Consider the following 26644-nt stretch of genomic DNA (forward strand, 5'->3'; position numbering starts at 1 on the left):
TTTGCGTGTCTGTTTTGTACGCCGATTATTAAAAAATGTTTGGTGCACCTTATTGTCTTTCCTTTTATTACTAACCATGCAGTGATTGTTCCGCAAATGACCGACTGCTAGCCCATATGCTTTTTGAGTCGGCGGTGAGAGACAAACCCTGTTGGTCTCGATGTCCTAGATCAATTGCCACGGAGAAATGTCGCCAACCGTGGAAACACCATTTGAGTGATTTCGTTGCGCATTGGAAATTGTATTAGTTCGATGGTTCTCCATTACGTAATATAAGTCAAAAAGCGCTTGACAAAGAATTATGACTTTCAGATTTCCTCATGGCATGGTCGTTTTTGCACCGGCGATTTGTTCTTTCCCTATATAAAGTGTACTATTATCGTAAAAAACACCATTTTCTGGCGCCAACTGTGGAAACACCATTAAGGTGATTTCGTCGCAAATTATTTGGAAGTTTTATTTTACAGCAATACAAGGCACACAGCTCTAGCCCAAGGAAAATTGATTTGAGATTTCCGCGTGGCATACTAGTAACCGTTTTTTTTTACCAGAAACTTTTTCTTTAACCATATAAAATGTACTCACCGAAGCTAGTGACAAAGCTTTTTATCTTATAACAAAAATATCTAGGCCAGCTTGCTCATCCGTAGCCTGATCTGTGCAGACTCTATCGTGGGTTTGTTTGATTGTATTATTATAATACTGAAATCCCTGACTCTGACAATGAAGTACGAACAAGACATTTACCGAATTCTGAATAGTGTGGGTATGGTGCACATTCTTCAAGTCAACTGGCACCCCTTGATATACATTTATAATACAATTCTTCTTGTACTTCAACGAACTTAGATGGTGATTACCCGAGTTCAACGGTAATTGCCGAAATTTCACGGTAGTTGCCGGAGTAAACAATTATTTATAAGACATAAAAAAAGAGCCTTATCACACATAATTCTGTGGAAAAAGGCAAGAAGCTGGCGTCTACTGTCTTAAATTAAGTTGTTTTTACAAAAGAAATAACGACAGCAAGTCGTGTGACCTGCAAATGAGATATCTTGCAATGGTTATGTTGTGACCGAACGATAATAATCCGTGTGTAATCATACCGGTCAAACAGGAAATTAATTTACTATCCGCCGGAAATAGAAAAACTGTGTATCCTTCCGAATATTTAAATTTGAATGAAATGGTACAGAATGTCTTGCTGAAAATAGCGTGCCCATATTCAAATTTACATAAATACACTCATTTGCATACAGACATCAACTATATCTAGAAAATAGTAATTTATTAAAAGGCACTAATACGATAAAATAACGATAAACTTTGTCAAAATTCATGGAAAAATTCTGAATTAAAGCACATTTTGTGATGATTTGTCAATCAACATCTTGATAAATAACTTAGTTCATTCATTTCTAGACCTGCTAATGCTTTTATAACTTCTTGTTCTGTTTGCCTGTCTTTGTTGGCACTATTACATGTATTATCTACCAGCGTTCCATTGTCCCTAGTGTCGTCTGCTGTCAAGTTTGGCGCGTTTTTCTCCTTGCCTCTATCCTGCGGTCTATAAATGTTAGTTTCGTGTTCAAGCGGCGTTGCTGTAATTACTTCCGGTTCACGCTGCCCCCTCTCTTTCCGATTTTTCTTATGTTTCTTTTTCTTCACGGAAGGGCCTGGGTCCGAATCTATGAGTCCGCCATGTTTGCTGTCCATGTCTAATTCTGCCGATTCGGCGTGAATATTTGGTAAGACTGTCTTGCCGTTTATACTATCAAAAATAAACAAGAACATAGTTGATTAGATAGAGGATATTTGTTTGTTTTGCATGTAAGATTGAAATATAATTTCACTAAGTGAACACCTGATGCAATATTTTCACGAGTGGCGTAGCCACGAGTGAAAATATAATAGCTGGTGTTCACGAATGAAATATATTTCAATCTTATATGTAAAACAAATAAATTTTCTTTTTATTTCATGCGTTTTAAGTGATTTTAAGTAATTTTTACTGATTTTGCCGCGTATCGTCGCGCATTCTCCTTTGTGACGTCATCACATCATGACGTCACATCAACAATTTTGAAATAAAGTTCTGTTAATTTTTTCTAATTTTGTTAGATTTTTAACATAATGTATGGTGACATCGGCTTTCTTTTCCTAAAGAAGCAAAATTTACAAATGATGGCATTTATTTCTGCCTGTTATTCCATTCAGTTATGATTTTCTTTTCATCCGCATTCAGATATAGTCCGGCTACAGTGAAAATTATATTTTATAAATTTCACTAGTGGTTTATCAGAATATAAACATCTGATATATTACAATAAAACACTGGAAAGCATGAAATAATACTTTAAATCTTTAAGTTAATTATATATCTAAAATGATATAAAGAAACAATATTCAGATATTTAAAAATACATAAATTATTTTTATAATCAGACGTCGGTGTAACGATCTAAGGATCGTCTGTTGAGAGGGCTCAAATCTCGCCATGGGCAAGCGGTTGTTTCCTTGGGCAAAAAACTTTCACTCATTGCTCAATACTGGTTAGTTTGAGAATGTGTTTATAAGCTTTTAGCTTACTATACAATCGAGCTAAAATATATTCTGAAAAAAGATAAGAAATCAGACATTGTCATTATATGCATGATCTACCTCGGGCAAAATATTAGAGTCAAGGCTAGAACTAACTAGATATTTCTTCCTGTTGGACATCTTCAAAGGTAGATTTTTTTTTCTTGTTTCATCTGAAGAAAAATATTTATTCTGCTCGTTTAATGTAAAGTAAAAGACACAATCATTGTGTGTATAAAATTCCTATCACACTTACTTGAATTTTATTTGTGTTGTTGGGGTTGATGTAGGGACTCTGTCCTGATCCATCTGTAACGTCGATACTGGTTCTGGCACTGGAAGTTCGAACCTTTCTGAAATAACAACATGGCATTGAAATTGAAATTTCCGATTCACAGAATTTTGTTAACCGATTTCTCTGTTTTGAACTGTCTACATCTTAAAGAGCATTTCAGTACTTGTTTTCACGCTAATGAAATATATGTACGTGAATATAAGGTAATAGTCTTGGATTGAGAAGAATAATTACAACTTACTTAGAGGTCAACATAGAATATTATGCAAAGAGAAAATGCCCGGATGATGATATAATAAATCTCTAAATACTGTTGACGATAAGATAATAACTGCTCGTCAATCTAAGTATTTCAAATCTAAATCTTATAATGATGTCACTTGTTATAAACAATGGAAACTGTATAAAATTTCACATTAAAACTGCAAGCCTTCAGACTCTTCATTATTTCTTTTGACAGTTTTCAAATTTGGTTACTCATTTTGGAGAATGCCCATTTGAAACAAGATGAAATATCAAACAAATAACTCTGTAAATTAGGCAAAATCCATTGCACAAATTGCTTTATAAAGAAATAAGACTAAGTTCATTACAACATTTGGTTCGAAAAGGCGGATAGGTCCAAAATACAAAGGTCAGTATAGAAGGCAAAGACCATTACATAAATTGTTCTATAAAGGAAGATATGTCCATTAAAAAATGTTTCGTACAGGAAGATATATCCATAAAAATGTTTCGTACAGGAAAATGTGTCCATTAAACAATATGTTCTGTTATTGAAGATAAGACGATTAATCAAAAGGAAGATAAGACCATTAAACAAATTGCTCCGTAATGGAAGATAAGACCATTATACAAATTGCTCCCTAATGGAAGATAAGACCATTAAACAAATTACTCCGTAATGGAAGATAAGACCATTAAACAAATTGCTCCGTAATGGAAGATAAGACCATTTAACAAATAGCTCCGTAATGGAAGATAAGACCATTAAACAAATTGCTCCGTAATGGAAGATAAGACCATTAAACAAATGGAAGATAAGTCAATAAAACAATTCGGTGTGTAAAGGAAGATAAGTCAATTAAACAAATTGGTCCGTAAAGAAAGATAAGTCCGATAAAAAAAATTGGTCCGTAATGGAGAATAAGTCCATTAAACAGATTGGTCTGTAAGTCCAGTACACAAATTGGCCCATAAAGAAAGATCAGCTCACTTAAACAAATTGGTCCATGAAGAGGCTATAAGTCCATTATACAAATCGCTCCGTTAAAGGGGATCAGTCCATTAAACACTAAAATGGATGATAATTCCATTATACAAATTGTTTATAAAGCTTAAATGGTATCGTACCTTTCACCATTCTATCAAGACGTAATGGACTGAGTTCTCTTTGTTTCCGTATTCGTGGAGATTCCATTACTCCTGGTGAATTTGCTATTCGAGGCGAAATTGAAGGAGGACGAAGACCACCTAAGGGAGACAAATGTGTTGCCCGAGCATCAGTATTACCTGAAAGGTAGCTAGAGTTGTCGGTCTGAAATAAATCGAAAATGTAAATATAACTTTTGTTGAAGGAGATTGGTATTGTGTATTTCTCAGACTTTTTATTTGTCAAACACAAATAAAACGCTTTTAGTATTTATGTGTATATCAAACACACTTTTAGCTTTGGGCAGTGCATGTGGGCAGCATTTACCAGTCTATAATTATCTGTTTGCATAAATATTATAAAATATATTATTATATGATATAAATATAGCTGCAAAATCATTGCTCCGAACAGAAGTCAACAGAACTATTTATAACATCATATTATTGTCCAACAATATTGACCTTGCACTTCATTAATTTTCTGAAAGGTCATATGAATAAAGATTGACTATTACCTATCGAATATATCGATATTTTTGCTAACTTCACTCGTCAGTGAGGTGTGGTGTATTGGTATTGATGTCGGACTACTGATCTGAAGGTCTCTGGTTCGATACCAACACCACGTTATAATTTTTTTTAAATTTAATTGCAAGAATTAATTTGAAATCGTTTTACTACACCTGGTTTACGAATACCTTTAAAGGGTGTTTTATGCACAATTACGTCTTTTATTTCATTACAGTATCTTTCAACGGTTCTTTTTGTGACATTATGCAATCGTATATGCTTAAGCGCATACATGCTATAAAGGCAGTTATAAAAAATTCTACGTAGATAGTACACACAATAAAAAGATTTCCAATAGTTTAAAGAGAATGGCAATTTCAAAATTAAAATAAAAAATAAATCGCTGAAATAGGATTCGAACCTACCAGTTTACGTGTACATTCTACAAGTGAAAACTCTTTACCAACTGCGCAAAGAGGGCATTTTACTTTACACCATGTTAAAATTCATATCGATTTACAAGTAGATCGTAACGTTTACGGAATATACCGACTACAGGGTCAAATGCAAGAGTGCCAAGTCAATGTTGTTGGACAATAACTGGGTGAAGATCATATTCACTGGCTAATTGGATTTCCCCAATCTAAAAATAGATTATGACTCATATTCAATGACCATACATCGTAAATTGTAAATTACGGGAGCGCATTAAAAATAATTGTTCAATTTTTGTGCGTGTGTTTTTATCTCTGCCTATTCATAAGAATTATTGACTAGTGAGCCATTGAATATGATGTGATATTCACCGGCAGCATATCATATTGACCTCGGCTATCGTCACGGTCAATATGTCATCTGCCGGTGAATATCACATCATATTCAAAGGCTCACTATTCAATAATTGTATAATATTAATGAATAAACATACAAAATACCAAACCTAACATTTGTTGACATATAATGAAAACAATTTTTTTTTTCATGGAAAAGTCTTCTGTCTCAGCTCTAAGAACGTAGTGAAGGTAACGACGGAATGAGATTTTGAATGGTTCATGAAAAAACAGCAACATTTAATACTGAATACTTCATAAAAAATCTTATTATTTCAACACTTAATTCTACGAACCCAAGTAGATAAAGTTTTGATTGTCGCAGGTGTAGAGGCGCCAGCGTCTCTTTTAGCGTTATTCAATCTCTTAGCACCGCCCTCTCTTGGTGTGGTCACGCCCCTCGGACTAGTACTCGCAGAAAGACCGCCTTTCGTGTCATTGTTCTTATTTATCATAGATTCATTCTTAACACCAAACACTTGTGGAAGCTTGGTATCCTTGGATACCGTCTCTTTTCTGTTGTCTGCGTCTTTCTTTCTTGAAAACAGTCCTTTAAAGAATCCGCCTGCACTTTGTTTCTGATCGTTTTGTTTTCGTTTGTTTCCGCTTGGTTTGATGCCAAGTCTGTCTCGTAGCAAAACAATACACTCTAAAAAGAAAAAAGAATTCTAATTTAGGACTGGGGTTAAAGAATTAAAAAACGATTATGAGTAATACAGTATTTACTTGTCTATACGACGTGTTCCTGTTATGATGAAATTACACTCTGCGGTCTAAAGACATGGTTCTGGTAGTTAATTTTACATAGACACGACCATCTTCGGACATGGAAGCATGATTGATCTGTTAACCGTAATAATGTTAACTGACTTATTTGAAAACCAGTCTATACGTTGGTCATTCATTACGTTCTTATAGGCCAGCATAAAGAATTCCGCAGTAGGCAAGGATATAATACCAGTTACAAAAGAACTCGTTAATAACAATGTTTTATTTGCTTATCATAAGATGAATATTTATGAGAGATGTCACTCATTCGATACTTTGGGTCAGTTAATTTCAACACTTAAACAAGAACAGGATTGTAAAATTACTGGATTGTTAATTCTGGATAATCACCTAATCAGTACATGGATGAGGCTTATACCTTACCTCTATGGCCGGCATTAGTCGCATACTCTAATGGTGTCACACCGTCCACGTCGACTGGGTTAGGGGTAACACCCATGTTCAACAGTGCTCGGACACAGCTGGTGTGACCAGTGGCAGCCGCCCAGTGTAATGGAGTTCTGTAATATTCATATATATAGTAAATATAATGCATTATTAAATGCAATAATGTGATTTTACAAATGTCAAAACCATTTATTTACTTAAACTATGTATATAACGTTTATTCGGTTAGTTAACGTCGAGACACCGAGAAGGTCTAAGTCTAAAATTTCATAACATCTTCGTCAAGAAAATATCAAATTTCCTATTTAGAAGACACACTATTAACTTAATGTAGACTTCAGTAACACTTGTTTTACACGACACCATGTGATGTTACAACAAATTGAAACAATTAACAGACACGAATGGTTCTAGAATTGTACATAATTGTAAAGTGAAAATAATGCTGCTTTTATAGCATTCAACATATTCTAAGTAAAAACATATCGGAGAAAAATCTTGAAAAAAAGCAGTGAAGTTCAAAAATAAGTTTATAATTGTAAGCTGCCCTGCTGATAAAGAGGACATATAACCTGTCGTCTTTGTCCCAAGCTTCACAAGTCGACGGTGATATCCGTGCAAGGTCTTGTAGAATCGCCGTATATCCGGCAGCCGCCGCTAGGTGGAGCGCTGTTTTCCCGCAGTTATCTATCGTATTCGCAAGATCTATGTTGTGGTCGGTTAATATCGGACAGCATGACGCACTTCCGTTCTAAATGGATGAAAATATAGATAATAAACTTGGTGATTTATTTATTGTTGTATAGAGAGAAAAATTATAGAAATAAGGTCGCCAGGAAAAGGTCATTTGTAAACCATACACCATGGTTTGTTTTATGATTAAAATATACGTTTATACATTCAGCAAAACCACAAATACGTACTGTACAGTATATAACATTCGTCTATACTGAATGTTTCTCTGAAATATAGGAGAGTGCATACCCTACAACATCAAACGTCACACAGTGATAACCTCCCTTGGTAGACTGATAAGGGGAGATCACTGCGTAGGATATTTTGAGTTCATGTTTAACTATCTGATGTCTTCAATCGGTATGTCCTCGTATTTTATTCATAATAACTTCGTCCTTATCCGAAGTTTGACGGAAAGGGCCGAGAAAATGCGATTGCTGATGTCTTACACAAAGAATCCATAATCACAAGGTTGAAAAGTGTGTACACAAACGTTTAGACCACTGTTACGTGCGACTATTCCATTCATTTTATTTATCATTCATTCAATGATAAGTTTGTACCGCCATGATTACCTGTGCTGCCCAGTGTAACGGTGTCTTTCCGTCAATGTCTACCTGTGTTGGAAGGCCACCTCGTTGTAACAGTTGTTTCACGTGCTCCGGTCGATTATGAAAAGCTGCCCAATGCAACGCCGTCATTCGCTTAATGCAATTATTAAACTATTTTAGTTAAACAGCATAAACAAATTTATTAATGAGAATCGTCATCAAATGAAACAATCTCCTCACTAAAAAACATCCAAAGGATATAAAACATGATCAAACAAAATGATATCACATTAACTTTGAGATATGAATATTCATCAAAATATGCAAAAAAATGTGCATTCGAATGTATTTGAAAACTAAACAATGCATAATTTTTTTCTAAGGTAAAAAAGCTATTTTTATGACCATTGAATGTACTTGTTTTTCACTTGCGCATATCAACCTTAGATTTATGACGTGCATGTATAATTTTATATATGATATATATCAGATCAAAATTTGACATACAACAGAACCAAATTAATTAACAAGTACATCTACTACAAGCTAACATACAACCTCGTATCACATCACGATAGTAAAAATGTTGACTTAATTTAGTCATTTACCATATTTACTTTCAAGAAACCTCTCTGTGTTTTTAAAAGATAAAATGAGCCTTGTCACGACAAAACCAACATGGTGCGTTTGCGACCAGCATGGATCCAGACCCGCCTGCGCATCCGCGCAGTCTGATCAGGATCCATGCTGTTCGCTATCAGTTTCTCTACTTGTAATAGAATTGGTAAGCGAACAGCATGGATCCTGATCAGACTGCGCGGATGCGCAGGCTGGTCTGGATCCATGCTGGTCGCAAACGCACTATGTTGGTTTTGTCATGACGCGGCTCAAATGTTTACTATAGGTCGTCTTTAATGAGATATATCGGCGTTATCTGAGGTTTGCTCTCTCTATAATTAAAGAAAAGCTTACCTCATTATCCCCGATGTTTATTTCTGCCTCAGACAGTCTTTTCATCAACGCCAGTAATGATCTAGTAAATCAACAACAACAACAAATTAGAGAAAAATTGAAGTAAAAGAAGAAAAACTACTACGGTGCTTTATTTATACATATGAGCCGCGTCACGACAACACCAACATAGTGCGTTTGCGACCAGGATGGATCCAGACCAGCCTGCGCATCCGCGCCTCGACCATATATATATATAAAACACCCAGGATAAACTTATTTGAAAAATACTCATAAAAATCTCTCAAAGACCTACGATTTGTCTAACATAAGTTTTCGATCAGGCACGTGTCTATTACTCACCTGTTATCTGTGTCATAGGTAGCCGCATGTAGTGGTGTTCGACCTGACTTGTCCACAATATCTTGCCTCGCACCTTTCCTAAGAAGATACACTACTCCATCGCTCCAGCCCTTCAATATAACATGCCTCAACATTTAAATCGCCGATCATTTCATTATTAATGACATAGTTCGGATAAGAATACTGTAAAATTTTACAACTGTGAAATGCAAATTATGAAAGTTATGTTACAGGAGCGATGATGTGTCTCCCATAACCTGGGAAATTTGACCCGTTTTTTGGGGTATTTATCTCATAAGATACAACATTATTTCATGCTTTCCAGTGTTTTATTGTAATATATTAGATGATTATTTTCTGATAAACCACTAGTGAAATTTATAAAATATAATTTTCACTGTAGCCGGACTATATCTGAATGCGGATGAACAGAAAATCATAACTAAATGGAATAACAGGCAGAAATAAATGCCGTCATACGTAAATTTCGCTTCTTAAGAATAAGAAAGTCAATGTCATCATACATCATGTTAGAAATTTAACAAAATTTGAGAAATTTAACGGAACTAGATTTCAAAACTGATGATGTGACGTCATGATATAATGACGTCACATAGGAGAATGCGCGACGTTACGCGGCAAAATCAGTAAAAAAATAACTTAAAATCACTTAAAAAGCATAAAATAAAAAGAAAATTTATTTGTTTTACATATAAGATTGAAATATATTCCATTCGTGAACACCAGCTATTATATTTTCACTCGTGGCTACGCCACTCGTGAAAATATTGCATCTGATGTTCACTCAGTGAAATTATATTTCAATCTTACATGCAAAACAAACAAATATCCTCTATGTAAATAAACCCAGGACACAGACTCAAAACTGAATAACGATACATAAGTGAATCATCCATGTTCAAACCTGAAACATGGCCAACTTGACCCTCAGGTATTGGAAAACTAGAACTTTTGTAACGACAGAACGTTATATAGAGGAACCAATTGATTACAGATCAATAACTAACAAACATATTAATAATAATATGAATAATTAAGAAAAAACGTTATTTTTTGTTGCACATTTAAAAATAATATTTTCATATATCAGTAACGGTTACCATAATGATATTCGACTTATATGCATTTTAATCGATTTCATCAAATCCCAATGTTTTCTAGAATATCAAGTGGAAGTACACGTAAATCAAGCTCAAAACTCTTATGGTATTACATAATATTGTAATGTGAGCTCATATACAATTCCTGCTTCTTTATTATTTGAACATTTAAACGTGTTTAAAATACCGTTCTGTCCTTTGTGACAGTTAGTAATGTCTTTGTTGAGAAATACAAGGTACGTTGACTGAATGTAAATTTATACTTCCGGGTAGCGAAAACAAATGACAATGTCGGAAATTCAGTCAATAACATATTCCCTAGACTTAACTTTTATTGTGGCAACTAATTAGCATATGCACTTACTGTTAACCAACTTGTTTGTTCGCAAATCCCATATTTATTCAAGTTGCAGGCTAATTCTATTTAGAAACAATGATTCGAACTGTGACGTCATGGTGTTCGTAAAATTACAGTGTTGTGAGAAACATTCAGAGACCCTAAATACTGTATTGTTTGTAATTAAAATTATAAAATGACTTAAAAGTAACGTATAAGATTGACGTATTATTACATATGAGTAACTTTTCATGCCTAAATCAATTCCAACGAGAGATGTTTAAGTTGTATGGCGGATGCACACTTTTCTTCGTGGAAACCCGGGAAGCTTTTTGATTGGACGAGAATGGCAGCGTTCACCAATTGGACGTTCTGATTGGCTGGGACTACCGATTTACCACTATTCGGCCTTCAACCAAAAGTATTATGGCGCGGGGCATTTAAAATAGGAACGCGCGCATAGCCCAACAGCTTTTCTTTAATAAATTCGGCCAAGAACATCTAAATCATTCACCTTTATAAATTTAACGGAAATCTTTAACGGAAACTTTCGGAACTTGATCATTACATTGTATACATCTTGAATAGTATTCCACGGGACAGGAGCAGATTAGGAGGAACTGACCAGCAGTAATGTAAATACATTTTGGTTTATGCCAGGAATCATTCGAACATAATAGACTAGCAATAAGACTCTACTTGAATTTTCATAACATAAATTTAATAACGCATAAATTTGTTCATATAAATTAAAGAGTTAATTTATTTATACATCGTTTATTATACATAGAATCTAATACTAATAAATATCGTTGTTTAAATTCTATATTGTCGTCTGTTTCGAATTTGGCCCATTCCGTCAAATCCACTCACAGGTTTTGTTTAGGAACAGCTCAGCCATCCTCTGCATATAGATCTATATATATTTTTCCTAAATACATCCTGACAGCGCCTACCCGTTACAATATGAATGAAGAATTTTTAAAATTGTAGAAAGCATGTCTGACACAATTGTGTAAATAAGGGGAGGTAATTAGAAATAAATTATTGATAAATGATTTGCCGAAAAAAATCTCAGATATAGAGGATATTGAATGAGTGTAAGTTTCATACTGAATTTATTGCACGAGTTGAATAAAATTATATTATGCGAGCCTCTGGCGAGCATAATATTATCTTATTCAACGAGTGCAATAAATTCAGTACTAAACTTACACGAATTTAATATTCTATTTATCACATACCCAAAATAAAGACCGTTTAAAGTGAAATAAGAGTCATTTTTCATTGACGCGCCTATAGTTAGCGCGTCTTTACACTATGTTTTTATAACGCTAATGACGTCACGTCAAAATATATGCACGGCCGTGCAATACCGTATTTACGGAGTCGCAAAATCGGCACGGGTGTGTGATAAATAGAGGATATTGAATGAGTGTAAGTTCAATACTGAATTTATTGCACGAGTTGAATAAAATTATATTATGCGAGCCTCTGGCGAGCATAATATTATTTTATTCAACGAGTGCAATAAATTCAGTAATGAACTTACACGAATTTAATATTCTATTTATCACATACCAAAAATAAAGACCGTTTAAAGTGAAATAAGAATCATTTTCCGTTGACGCGCCACAGTAGAACGCTAACATAAAGCTCGTCTTTACACTATGTTTGCATAACGCTAATGACGTCACGTCAAAATATATGCACGGCCGTGCAATACCGTACTTACGGAGTCGCAAAATCGGCACGGGTGTGTGATAATTAGTATTAATTTAATGAATTTGTAAGAAAAGTGTCAGATAACAGAATCAATAAGTAACTTATTACAAATTATTTCTTTTTCAATTTTTCTCCCTACCAATTAATCCAGTAGTACCAATTAAATTCAATTCAATATTTATTTAGGTTTTTAGTAAATATACAGATAATAAAGAGCTACTCTTTTCTAACTTTTTTTTCCATTTTGACATGAAACAAGAACATTATACACGTTTTCTTACAAATGTGAGTAGGTAGAAACAGGGTTTGTTTACATACAGTTGAGTTGACAAGTTTCTTTAACATCCATGAAATTTATAAAGTAAGAGGAACAGAGAGAGAGAGTGCAGGATTTATTTATAAAAATAACAAACTATCCACCACTTTTCTCCCATCTTATGCCAACACACATTTTTTTTTTATTTTGACAATGTTTTTGCAAAATAAATGTTTCTACAGTCTTAAGACTTTTTAGTTTATTTCCGTTGTATTTAAATGTTACGTAGGTACGTTCTTACCTGATACGCAGCTATTGCGAGGCACGTGCGTCCTTGGGCGTCCTGTACATTAACGTCTGCTCCCATTTTAACGAGACGCTTTAACGTTTGCACATGTTTGCCTAGGACGGCGTGAGCTAACGGCGTATAACCTGCAATATGATAAACATTAAAGGCACATTAAGCGCTAAAATGAATACAAGTTTTCTTGTTAAGGTTAAAGGCCCATTATGCCTCAGAAATAGAGGATATTGAATGAGTGTAAGTTCAATACTCAATAATTTATTGCACGAGTTGAATAAAATTATATTATGCGAGCCTCTGGCGAGCATAATATTATTTTATTCAACGAGTGCAATAAATTCAGTAGTGAAATTACACGAATTTAATATTCTATTTATCACATACCCAAAATAAAGACCGTTTAAAGTGAAATAAGAGTCATTTTTCATTGACGCGCCTTTAGTATGACGCTAATATTTAGCGCGTCTTTACACTATGTTTGTATAACGCTAATGACGTCACGTCAAAATATATGCACGGCCGTGCAATACCATATTTACGGAGTCGCAAAATCGGCACGGGTGTGTGATAAAGGCCTTTATTTTTATTCGAATCCTCAAAAACTTTTTATTTTAATTGTATTTCTACGAATATGATTTCAGAAAATCTACTGATTTTTCAGTTGCATAAATCATTTTTTTCATCTCAAGATTTTTGGCAATTTGCCAAGTTGTACTGTGATTTAGCATTTTAGGATGGATGGAAGTCAAAAATACTACTTTGTTTACATTTTGCTTATCATAAATAAGTTCACATCAATAGCTTCTTTGTCATGTTACAAGCATCTTACGTTCTCTAAACGATTTTTGTTTTAATTTTCTAAAGCAGTAAGAATGTATTTGTTTCTGAAGTATAATGTGCCTTTAAGAAATGTTTTAGGACTTCTGACAATAAATTTAGAGCGTTTTATCTCTTGTATAAAAATAGCAAAATGTGAACAAATCCGTGATTTGACTTCAATAAAAATACTTAACAAGAGGGCCATGATGGCCCTAAGGTCGCTCACCTGTATATAGCCCCCCCCCCCACCCACCCAAACGTTGCAGGGCCAATTTTAACCCAAGGGCTTTTATTTGCACAAACTTGGTAGACATCCATTAGAACATGTTTCATGCTAAATATCTTAGCTCTAGCTCTTTGCATTCTTTAAAAGAAATTTTTTTCAGTTTTTACTATATGCATATAGGGAAAATCAATGACCCCCTGGGGCGGGGCCAATTTTGACCCCAGGGCTTTTATTTGAACAAACTTGGTAGACACTCACTAGAAGATGTTTCATGCTTAATATCTAAACTCTAGTTATTTGTGTTTTTTCAAAGAAGATTTTTTAAGTTTTTGCTATACACAAATAAGGAAAATCAATGACCCCCGGGGCGGGGCCAATTTAGACCACAGGGCTTTTATTTGAACAAACTTGGTAGACACCCATTAGAACATGTTTCATGCTAAAGATCTTAGCTCTAGCTCTTTGAGTTCTTTAAAAGAAGATTTTTTAAGTTTTTGCTATACACATATAAGGAAAATCAATGACCCCCGGGGCGGTGCCAATTTTGACCCCAGGGCTTTTATTTGAACAAACTTGGTAGACACCTATTAGAACATGTTTGATGCTAAATATCTTAGCCATAGCTCTTTGAGTTCTTTAAAAGAAGATTTTTTAAGTTTTTACTATATGCATATAGGGAAAATCAATGAACCCCCGGGGCGGGGCCAATTTTGACCCCATGGCTTTTATTTGAACAAACTTGGTAGACACTTATTAGAACATGTTTCATGCTAAATATCTTAGCTCTAACTCTTTGGGTTCTTTACTAGAAGATTTTTTAAGTTTTTACTATATGCATATAGGGAAAATCAATGACCCCTGGGGCGGGGCCAATTTTGACCCCAGGGCTTTTATTTGAACAAACTTGGTAGACACCCATTAGAACATGTTTGATGCTCAATATCTTAGCTCTAGCTCTTTGAGTTCTTTAAAAGAAGACATTTTTAAGTTTTTACTATATGCATATAGGGAAAATCAATGACCCCCCGGGGCCGGGCCAATTTTGACCCCAGGGCTTTTATTTGAACAAACTTAGTAGACACCTATTAGAACATGTTTCATGCTAAATATCTTAGCTCTAGCTCTTTGGGTTCTTAAAAAGAAGATTTTTTAAGTTTTTACTATATACATATAAGGAAAATCAATGACCCCCTGGGGCGGGGCCAATTTTGACCCTAGGGCTTTTATTTGAACAACTTTGTAGACACTCACTAGAAGATGTTTCATGCCAAATATCTAAGCTCTAGCTCTTATGGTTTTTTAAAAAAAGATATTTAAAGTTTTTTCTTTCGGTTGCCATGGCAACCAGAGTTCTGCATGGAATTAAATTCTTTGAACAATTTTTAAAGGTGACCACCAAAGGAACATTCCTGTGAAGTTTGGATGAAATTGGCTTAGTGGTTTATGAGGAGATGTCATTTAAAGTAAAAGTTTACGGACGGACGGACGGACGACGGACGGACGCCGGACGAAAAGCGATCACAAAAGCTCAACCTGTCACTTTGTGACAGGTGAGCTAAAAACTCTCAAAGCTAAAGCTGGTAATTCGGTTATACAGTTGGAACACTACATACAAAACGCTTTGAAGAAATGAAAAAACAGCATTTTGGAGTATAGATGTATGCATAATAATGATGTTAATTTCCGTTTTGAAAACATTTTAAAGTTTCTAAATTACTAGTAAAAATTACAGTTCTTACAGTTACAAAATAATTAAAGACCCTAGAATAGAGAATGATGTTTGAAATTCAATACTGGAAACAAGGAAATATTTCGTGACGTAACCATTTAAGTGGCACGCACTGTGTTTTCAAGAAAGATTTTTAGTCGGGGAATCGACGGAGGTGACTTTCACTGTTCATTTTATTCCCTATTATACGTGTCAGCTATGAAATACTTGGCTAGTAGATCTATAATTCAAATCTGTACTTTCATTCAACTAGAGCTATCACTGAAGATGATTAATATCCCCACCAGCAACTTTGACCTTTTGAAAAATAAATAGTCTGAAGAAAAATTTGAACTCAACCTATAGTAATTGAGGCATCAACTGTGTACAAAGAATTATTCCAATTACTTGTAATCCCAACAAGATTCTTCATATAAACTTGCTATACAACAATTAACGATGACCTTGACCTTGATCGGGGGGGGGGGGGGGGTCCAAATGCAAGTACCAACCGGGGTCTCCACATAAGCTTGCTATACACTAAGTTTGATTACAATATCTTATACCTAACTTTAGTTATTGTACAGACCATTTTTTCTATTTTTAGTAACGGTGACATTGACCTTGACCACAGGGGTTCCAAATGCAATACTAACCGGGGTCTCCACGTAAGGTTGCTATATACCAAGTTTGATTACAATACCTCATTCCAAACTCTTGTTATTGTCCGGAAACCATGAAGTGGGCCGACCGACGGACGGACAGACCGACCGACTGACAAGCTGACTCCTATATACCCCCCCCAACTATAATAACTCCTGCACAGGTCACTATGTATCGCGCCCGCCACCCGTGAAACCCCGTGATATACCGGTAACTCGAAAAGATAAGCTGGTTACGCCCTTATACTACTGAAATGGTGAAATAAATTTGACCAGTCTTAAATCTGAAACAGTTCATTAAAAATAAATGGATTTCAACATGAAAATATAAAAATGCTACTTCCGTTTTTAAGGAAATATCGTAATGTAAAAGAAGAAAAAAAATATTTGTCTATTTTGTGATAATGATTTCTGAAAGCGTCTAGACGTACTGCTCCAGTGTAAAAAGGTTTTTAGGGCTACCAACATTAGAGAGCATGGTCAGACTCAAACTCCTCACAGTGATTACTTCCCTTAGAAGAATTGTAATCACTGCCTTCAAAGACGTCACATGATGAAAGTCACATGACGTAACGTCGAAATTCAAATGTGAATATCGACCGTTACATAGAAAATCTAACGTCATTTTTCTCTTTCTGTTTTATTTTTAACTTTTAGTGCCTACGTTCGATATAGTTTATCAAAAAAATATCAAAGGTATACAAAATAACGAAAAATAAATTCGAAAGCTAAAAAAATAAAATATCAAAATATTGTCTCGTAGAAAATATTCTCATAATTTTTAAAATTATTTCTAAATATTCATATTATTTATTTATTTATTCATAAACATTGTTAAATAAATGAGAAACAACTTATCTAATAGATAAAAGCAGTAAATAAAACAATTTTTGAAAAAATATTGTATATCAGAAATTCTGATATATCGGGACCTTGGTGGCAGAGATCAAACTCCTCACACTGATTACCTCCCTTGGCAGAATTGTAATCACTGCATTCACAGACGTCACATGATGATGAAAGTCACATGACGTAACGTCGAAATTCAAATGTAAACATCGACCGTTACATAGAAAATCTTACATCATTTTTCTCTTTCTGTTTTATTTTTACCTTTTTGTACCTACGTCCGTTATATTTTATCAAAAAATTATCAAAAGTATACAAAATAATGAAAAATAAATTAAAAAGCTAAAAAAGATAGATATCCAAATATTGATATTTCAATGTTTGTGATGGCAGAGATCTCTGTACTGATAAGGGGAGATCACTGCGTAGGAGATTGGGCAGAGATCTACGCCGAAAAATTAAGGGGAGATCACTGTGTGGAGATTGGGTCAGACTGCATGGGAGTTAAGGCTAGCCGGGATACGGACAAAAGGCCCCAGCCCGGACAAAAGTCCCCCACCATGTCATTTTAAATGGAGGTGGGGGCTTTTGTCAGAGGAGGGCTTTTGTGCAACACCTAGGCTGGCCTGGCTCTATACTGGTGGTAAAAACCTAATCACTTCCGGTTCCCAGAAGGTTAATAACGTATAGTTACCATCTCTATCTTTCTGCTGGATCACACCAGGATCCTGTTTTATTGCACGTATTACTGACTGTGTATCGCCGCTTGCAGCCGCCCTATGTGCCAACGTGTGCTCATCGTCTCCGTCCGTCTCCAAACCTGAAAATACACCAAAATGTATATATAATCAGTTCATTAAAAACAAACGCTTTTTTAAGCTTTCGATGTTTAGTCTTCTTTATAAAATAACAAATGACATATGACGCAACGTCCGTTTAACTATACGCTAAACAGAACGTGACGTTAACGCGGGAATAAAAAAACTTTGTCAAATAAATACAGACTCTTTCATGAATATAAATACAGCAATATACAATAAATTACACATATAATATGGATCTGCACATGTGATACAAAAATTCTCATAATTAATAATAATAAGAAAACCTTGAAATGAGAAAAAACATACTACATGTATATCTATACCGGCTCAATAATGGCAAATTATATATTGTACAAAACTTTTGCATTCATACTATTAGGAGATAATGTGTTAAGCTTATGAATCGAGTATGATTCTTTTTTTTTTCTTTTTTTTTACCAAAAAGTAAGCAAATATCAATGTAACAACTTAAGCCTTTAAATACATCAATATCTTTCATTTAAAAACAGATATGTAGGATTGGTCAGTTATGTAGAGAAGGGGTGAAGAAACAGTTCTTTGAATATCATTATAACATGATTAATAGTAAAGAAAATTATTCTTTTCATTCTTTCAGCATTTAACTCACACTCCCCACTCCCCATTCAGCCCCACCCCTGCGAAACGATTTTTTGGTAAACCTTTTTTTTCATTCATCTGATAAAAAGGCACAGAAATTGATCTGATGTTTTGATATTTTCACACTTTATACAAATAATATAACTAGCATTATTTTATTCCTGATGAATGTAAACTACACTGAACTCCACTAAGTAACTATCAATGTAATACGAACACTTGCGATTGTTGTTAAATTGTCATGTGTTAAAGGAACTAATTTAATATTTGAGCCGCATTACGACAAAACCAACATAATGGGTTTGCGACCAGCATGGATCCAGACCAGCCTGCGCATCCGCGCAGTCTGATCAGGATCCATGCTGTTCGCTTACCAACTCTATTACAAGTGCAGAAACTGACAGCGAACAGCATTGATCTTGATCAGACTGCGCGGATGCGCAGGCTGGTCTGGATCCATGTTGATCGCAAACGCACTATGTTGGTTTTGTCATGGCACGGCTCATTTCATTATTGGAGATTATTGGACATATACCTGTTGTTTGACCAACGTTCCAGTTCATTAACGTTGAGTTTACAAATGCTATATAGCTTCTGATGCTTCTATATCGGAATATTCTTATAATTGTAACACGTGCTAAAATATATCCACGCCGGGAGATATTTACCCTTTAGTAAACATGTACTAAATTCTTGTATAAGTGAACCAAAACAGTTCATTTGTACATATAGAGAGTCTGTCTATTTGTGTTTTTTTTTCATTCTAAGATATCCTGCCCTGCCTATACCCTGCATAGCCATACCCTACCGTGCCATGCTTAGTATAGCCCAGCTCAGCCCTGCCCTTCCCTTCCGTTACCCGTCATGTCCTAGCACCATATATGCCTTGCGTTTGCCCTGCTTAGTAAAACCAAGCTTAGCCCCGCCCTGTCCTTCCATTTAGTTACCCGCCATGCCCTACCCAGACACGTGCCGTACATTTACCCTGTCAAGTATAGCCAAAATTTAACCAGCCCCGCCCTGCTAAGCCAGGCCTTGTGTCCCCATGTTGGCGTCCGATATACGTGTATAAACCATACACAAGTTATGATATCATAAAACACAGACTATACGGTATTTTAATAAAGCATGTCTTGTATTTCAACCGAGTATCGCATTTTCAACGCACGTCGATTTGATAATTAGTTTGTCTATAGCTTTTGAATACAGAACAATACATTAAACAAATAAACCTGTATGCAAATGTATATGCGGATTAAATATGCAACTTGGGACATATCGGATTCCACCTATATCTCAGATCATAGATATTCTCAACGTGTTAATGTTTGAACACTTAAAACGTGTGTTCAAAATATGAAATACTCTTTTACACGAAATGAATTAATTTAGCGGAAAAAGGGAAATGGACACCGAAAACTGAAATAATAGTACATGTAACATGACATTGATTTCTTTTAAATTTAAATGATTTTTAGAGTTGTTTGAAATATTATATTTAAAAAAGTTTTATATCTACACCCCAGTCCAGATTGTCAGTCTAATGAAATTGTGTCTACAATATAAACATATTAATGAGAATAATTGTTTTGAGCCCAAGTATTGCCAATTAATTAACATTCTAATTTTACTTATCATGAATTTTTTAAAAGCGTTAAATGTTATTTTCGAACTTCTCCAATAAATATCATAGAATCCTCTTAGATATGCATCCATCAACAACTTTAGTTAAATAAGACAAGTTAGAACGTAATGTTTTCTTGACGTTGGCGATGGATATATACTTACATACCTGGGTAACATTATTTATAAGTGACACACTTTGAAAATGTACATAAAATACGAAGAAATAATAAGATAAATATATCAATTAGAAAAAAAGACAAAATCAATCAATCAATCAATTAATCAATCAATCAATCAATCAATCAATGAATGAAGGAAGGAGGGAAGGAAGGAAGGAAGGAAGGAAGGAAGGAAGGAATAACTGAATAAATAAATACAATGTATATACCCCCACAAACCTTTATTAGAATTCTTCATTTATTCCTTCAATAAAATCCATACTGATTATTATTAATATTTCAGTCCTGTATGTGTGCCAATTAGACACGAACAAAACCTCTTTCATGTCACGCTTGCAAACACAGAATGTGATCATTATACATTTTTCTTTTTCTTATCCTTCTGGTTGACCAACTTTATCTTTAATTGCCTAATAGTTTTTCTTTCAATTAGAAATATATAGTCAAGTATCAGTGTAACCCATATTGGAAATGTATATATATATAAGTAAACAAAGTTTTTTTGTGGCGAGGTGTTCTTAAACCCCGGGTTAAAGTACCCATATCGAATATCAAAAGTCTAGCAATTATGACTAATTAAAACTAACAAATTGTCGTGTATATATTTTACAGCACTCTATCTTTATATTATAAACCATGCACTATGGTGTCCTGTCAGGTACTATGAGATTATTATACATTGTTTAGTACAACAGAATTCTATTGGACAAGTACACAGCTGCTGTCAAAACTATATTGGACGAGACGAAAGCCGAGTCTTCATTTGAAAGGTTTTCCAGTTGTGTACAAGTCCAAGAAAAAAAACAAAAACAGTTTTTTTCTCAATCTATATTTTATGGCCTTTTTATTTCACACCATTTTTGACTTTTGAAAGAACTTTGATAATGATTTGATAAGGATGTTAGGATTCTCAGAATGAGAACGAGGCTAGATGGAGTATGATAAACATTTGATAAAGATTTTTGGGACTGTGAAAATGAAAAAGAGGTTTATAAGGTACGATATGGATTTGGTATGAGCTTTTTGGACTCTCTTGAAATGAAAACGAGGGTACATGTTTATGGGGAACGATAAGCTTTTGATATGCGCTTTTTGGACTCTGGAAAAAAGTGAAATAAATTTTGCAAAGTACGATGGCGTAAATATTAAAATTACATGAAAAAGATACAAAAATTATGTTACATTCGACGATGTCCAAGACACGACACCGTAACTGTATTGTGAAGAACCCTATTTAACTTATACCCCCCTTCCACACCTTTAACTATTTATTTTATAAAAATCAATTTCCAAATGTTAATACCATTAAACTGTAAAAATAATATGAATACCAATTTTTATACGATAAATTGATTTATGAGAACATAAAAGTTTAATGTTTATTAAAGTTTTCACAAATTAACTCTGTCATTCGTGACTGTATGATTATGCTGGTTACATGTTTTCAATACATACATGTATATATTAATATTCTGTGTCCGAATATTTATCACAAATACCACTCCACACAAATACTACAGCCTACAAATATGCCTGTCCATATAGAATAGTACTTAGTTTTCTATTGTAAACGATTTCAATAAAAAATCATCAAAAATAGATTTTTTTGGAATTATCCCACTTTTACCATTAAATTATAAATAAAATAATCTATTAAAACGTGTTTATACGTTGACTTGTATATGCTAGTAGCACATATCAAAGGGACGGAATACGTGTTTTTGTAGACAGGGTTGGAAAAAACAACAAAATTACACCAGCAGATATTAAAGACACCCGAGGAATATCATATCACTCTTCAAAGGAAACTCCTGTATTTTTTTTCAAGCATGGTCTTTAAATACCGGTAGACCTTCCGAAACTAGCATGATAGTTTCCACGCATGAAATAACTCTACCATCTGAACAGGGTTTTGATCTCTCTAACAACTAATTATTTATGAGAGTGATACTGTTAATATGTTTGCCCAATAACCGTACAATAATGGAATACAGAAGTGTGAAACTATTAATAATTGAATCAAAACATATCAGTTTCATATAACATACAAAACAAAACAAAACAACAACAATTCAATACTTAAGTTAGAACTTTAAAAAATACGTGGCATTCAAGAAGCGAATTGGATCATCAATTTATTACATGCTTTTCGGTGGTTTATAGAAATATATCAGTGAAATAAAACTGGTAATTTCACTGTTTGAAACAGTGAAATTACCACTTTGGTAATTTCACTGTTTTGAATTTAAGCCCCTAACGTTGTTTCAGTGAAATACCAGCGTGCACAGTACAGGGTACCAACTTAATGACGTGACGTCGTAAATGACGTCACGTTGTATTATTATTTGGCGCGCTTTTCATTCAGTATTAGGTTTAATGTCTTTTTAAAACGTTTCTTTGCATATAATAAAAAGAAAATTTGTTTAGTTTAGTGTAAGATCGAAATATATTTCACCTTGTGAACAACAAAAGTTCATATTTCACTCGTGACTGCGCCACTCGTGAAATACATGTATACCTTTTGGTGCTCACTCGGTGAAATATATTCCGATCTTACACTGAACTAAACAAATATCCTCTATGTATATTAAATATATAAATATTTTGAATGTCAATATTTAGTTCAACATACCCATATCACGGCAAAGGAAATCCGATCCAAAATCCATTTCCTTTATCTGAGACACATATGTTTATTTTCCGTCGTTGCCATGGGGATAGGAATTAGGCTTTAAACCCCAAGCAAAAGAAAACAAATATTTTAATTTTTCATCGCCACTTCAGTTCCCAAAACATTCTTCAGAAAAAAATAAAACGTCAACGTACACTTAACTACAACACGTGACGTAATTATATAATATTTTTGTTAAGAAATAATATGACAAAATTTACATCCAGAATCAAAACAAACAGTCGAGTAAATATTCCACTTTTCCTTAAAAGAGAGTTATTTCTCAATATCTATTTATAATATCACGGCTGATAATCAAGTTGCCCAGTTTCCCATTATCTCATGTTGTCGTCTGCTCACAGAGAAAATCAATAAAACAATACGACAAACATGTCATGTTACAGAGTCATGTTTACAGTAAATGAAAGATAGCACCTGTAGAAATCGGTTGATAATAAATGCTATAGGTGAGTATATACATGTACATATATTGGGTAAATAAATGTCGGTGCTGAGCCGGTATAAACCGGATATTAAGCAACAAGTCTTTTAGTTATGTCAATGACTCAGCATTTAATAATAATTCAATTAATAATTCAATTCCTCTCATAGAAATACAAATGTTTATGGAAATTACCGATGAATTCTTATAAAATTATGGTTTAGTGGCCTTTAAATCATTAATAGCGTTATTAATAGTTTCTTTCATGAACATAATTGCTACCAGCAGAAAATAAAATGGAATTATTGAGAAACTCGTTCTGTTTTGATTTTAATACGCAAAAGCCTTACACATAATTATCTTAATTAAAGACTTTCATCTTAAAAAGCTCACATGCTAAATGATAAGTATTTGATATAATACCAGACCGCCAGCACAAGTAACAACAATAGTTGTACCTAGACGTAACTTTAAATTTGAGCCGCGTCACAACAAAACCAACGTAATGCGTTTCCGTTTGCGACCAGCACGGATCCAGACCAGCCCGCGCATCCGCGCAGTCTGATTCGGATCCATACTGTTCGCTAACAAACCCTATTACAATTAGAGAAACTGATAGCGAACAGCATGGATCCTGATCAGACTGCGCGGATGCGCGGGCTGGTCTGAATCCATGCTGGTCGCAAACCCATTATGTTGGTTTTGTCGTGACACGGCCCATTTAATGTTTTAATGACGCGGCTCATATTTATATTCAATTAATGTAGGACAGGACTTCACATTTTCGGCTCATTCCCTCTCTCAGTGTTTCCAAAATGATCATTTATAGTGCAAACGACCCCAAAATGAAAAGCTTTGTAACGCTTTTCGATCAAAACCGGCTAAGAATTGTACCAAAAATTGATTTCCATTTTAATTCTAAGTATATTTCTATTGTTATCTTTTGATTTTTTTCCCATTTTAAGTGCTTCACTTGACATTTATGTTTTCAGGCATTTGGACCTCTGTGGAGTTCCTTTAATATGTTGAACATTATAACAGTTCTAATCATATAGGCCTAGAATATCGCGTTTATATAGATACCTGAAACAGTTGCACGTTGTTTTCCTCCTCTGGAATGAAGGCACTTCTGCATGTATCTGGAAAGAGGTACAAGGTCTCTGTCAGAACTTTCAGAAAAAAACAAAAAAGAGTAAAAAAAAAACCCAAAAAAACCCAACAAACAAACAATAGCAACGACACAAACAAATAAAAAACTGAGGAAGAAAAACATACAAAAGAATGAAAAAGAGCAAAATCTAGAAATGTGTTCATAGAACAATTCATAGCCCCCCCCATTCCAATGTTTTGTCACAAAAATATGTATTCTTACTGCAAATTATAGTCTACGGACGACAGCGTGACACCAGGACAACGTGACACCAGAACAACGTGAGATCATAACAGCTGGACACCAGGACAACGAGACTCCAGAACAACTTGACATCGACACAGTGTGACACCAGAACAACGTGAGATCATAACAGCTGGACACCAGGACAACGAGACTCCAGAACAGCTTGATATCATAACAGCTGACACCAGAACAGCTTGATACCAGGACAAAGTGACACCAGAACAACGTGAGATCATAACAGCTGGACACCAGGACAACGTGACCCCAGAACAGCTTGACACCAGGATAAAGTGACACCAGGACAACGTGACCCAAGAACAGCTTGACACCAGGACAAAGTGACACCAGAACAACGTGAGATCATAACAGCTTGACACCAGGACAACGTGACTCAAGCACAACGTCTATAAGTATCAAAAATAGGGCAATGTACAAGATACATGTGGTGGCCGGTTGTTTTGATTTCGTCGCATGTGCAGTATGCAACCGAACAGCTACCTCGCTTGATATAATCCAAAGTCACAAGGGTTTTGAAGTCAACGACTTTCATTTCTAAAGAAGGAAAATGTTTGTTTCTTTTATGAAAGAATATAAGACTGACTGTTTTGTTTACATTAAACATAAAGTCTATCAACCATGATGTTGGTCATATATGAATGTTTTGTAAGTCAACGTTAAGTGAAGATGTTTTAGTGTTTGGTGTATCAACAAGTAGATACAAACCATCAACAAAGAGACGTTTATTTGAACTATGACATTTATATAATCAAGGAAAGCAAAGGACTTGTGTTCTGGGGTCACGTTGTCCTGGTGTCAATCACATAAAGGGTTACGAATAACGACTGGTTGTTGTCCTCTTTAAAGATATGCGTGGAACCACAGCAATAATGTTCCATTTATACCAATAGATTATACCAGACACGTTCGGATGTCTTCGAGATGTCACTAAAGACTTTTAAAATGTTAAAACGTGCTGTCAAATCAATAAAGATGTTGTATATTGGCAGTATAACTGTAGTTTTACGGGTTTTTTTATTGATAGTATATGTAAAGGAATTCGGATAACAACTAGACTTTCCCAGTATGCGCTTCTATATATCTTTTATTTTCACACATCAGCATAAAACAAAGCGATTCTCTGAAACAAATGATAAAGTAATTAACTAATACATTCATTTCTATTATGAACTTAACAAATAAATAATAGAATAGGATAATCAAATAATTATTTCTTAATAAACAGAAGTACAGTTAAAATCCATAAAATAAATAATCGTATAAACATTGATTAAAATTAATAAATACTTCATTAGAAAATTATTTTTATCCGTAAACAAATAAATAAATAAATCAAAATAATTTAAGCAGCTATCTTACCGACTATAATGTCTTTAAAAATACAGTTCCAGCTTTCACGTTTAACGCCGCTACATGTAACTGATTCATGACAAACAATTACGTCAAAATGACGCGCTAAACTGTTCAGCGCGTAACGTTAAATAAATTGGCGCCAAAC

General features: G+C 34.4%; 1 protein-coding gene across 4 annotated transcripts; it reads right to left on the minus strand.

Annotated features, from left to right (window-relative positions):
- Nucleotides 1–1273: 1273 nt before the first annotated feature.
- Nucleotides 1274–26594, minus strand: LOC132730004 (ankyrin repeat domain-containing protein 55-like). 4 transcript variants are annotated; one of them, XM_060715846.1, is made up of 14 exons: nucleotides 26506–26566; nucleotides 24816–24871; nucleotides 20839–20863; nucleotides 18067–18192; nucleotides 13106–13236; nucleotides 9366–9475; nucleotides 9024–9084; nucleotides 8076–8204; nucleotides 7338–7516; nucleotides 6742–6878; nucleotides 5886–6238; nucleotides 4229–4412; nucleotides 2837–2933; nucleotides 1274–1771 (listed from the first exon to the last, which is right to left on the minus strand). In XM_060715846.1, exons 3-14 carry the CDS (start codon nucleotides 20855–20857, stop codon nucleotides 1384–1386), a joined length of 1914 nt encoding a protein of 637 aa, XP_060571829.1. In that variant the 5' UTR covers nucleotides 20858–20863; nucleotides 24816–24871; nucleotides 26506–26566; the 3' UTR covers nucleotides 1274–1383. The 4 variants fall into 4 exon arrangements, with proteins under 4 accessions (XP_060571829.1, XP_060571827.1, XP_060571828.1 ...); XM_060715844.1 differs by lacking the exon at nucleotides 20839–20863 and having other exon boundaries at nucleotides 26506–26594; XM_060715845.1 differs by lacking the exons at nucleotides 20839–20863; nucleotides 26506–26566 and adding an exon at nucleotides 23252–23348 and having other exon boundaries at nucleotides 24816–24833.
- Nucleotides 26595–26644: the final 50 nt, after the last annotated feature.

The sequence above is a fragment of the Ruditapes philippinarum genome, unplaced genomic scaffold (genome assembly GCF_026571515.1).
Source record: "Ruditapes philippinarum isolate M1 unplaced genomic scaffold, ASM2657151v2 ctg1315_1_1_1_1, whole genome shotgun sequence".
Taxonomy (NCBI): Eukaryota; Metazoa; Mollusca; class Bivalvia; order Venerida; family Veneridae; genus Ruditapes; species Ruditapes philippinarum.

Coding starts and splice junctions, on each gene's coding strand:
- LOC132730004 (XM_060715844.1), bottom strand. CDS start 24,867: ATGCAGAAGTGCCTTCATTCCAGAGGAGGAAAACAACGTGCAACTGTT. Junction 13,237..18,066: donor CCAGCAGAAAGATAGAGATG/GTAACTATACGT, acceptor ATCATATTGCAG/GTTATACGCCGTTAGCTCAC. Junction 7,517..8,075: donor CGTTACACTGGGCAGCACAG/GTAATCATGGCG, acceptor TCATCCATTTAG/AACGGAAGTGCGTCATGCTG.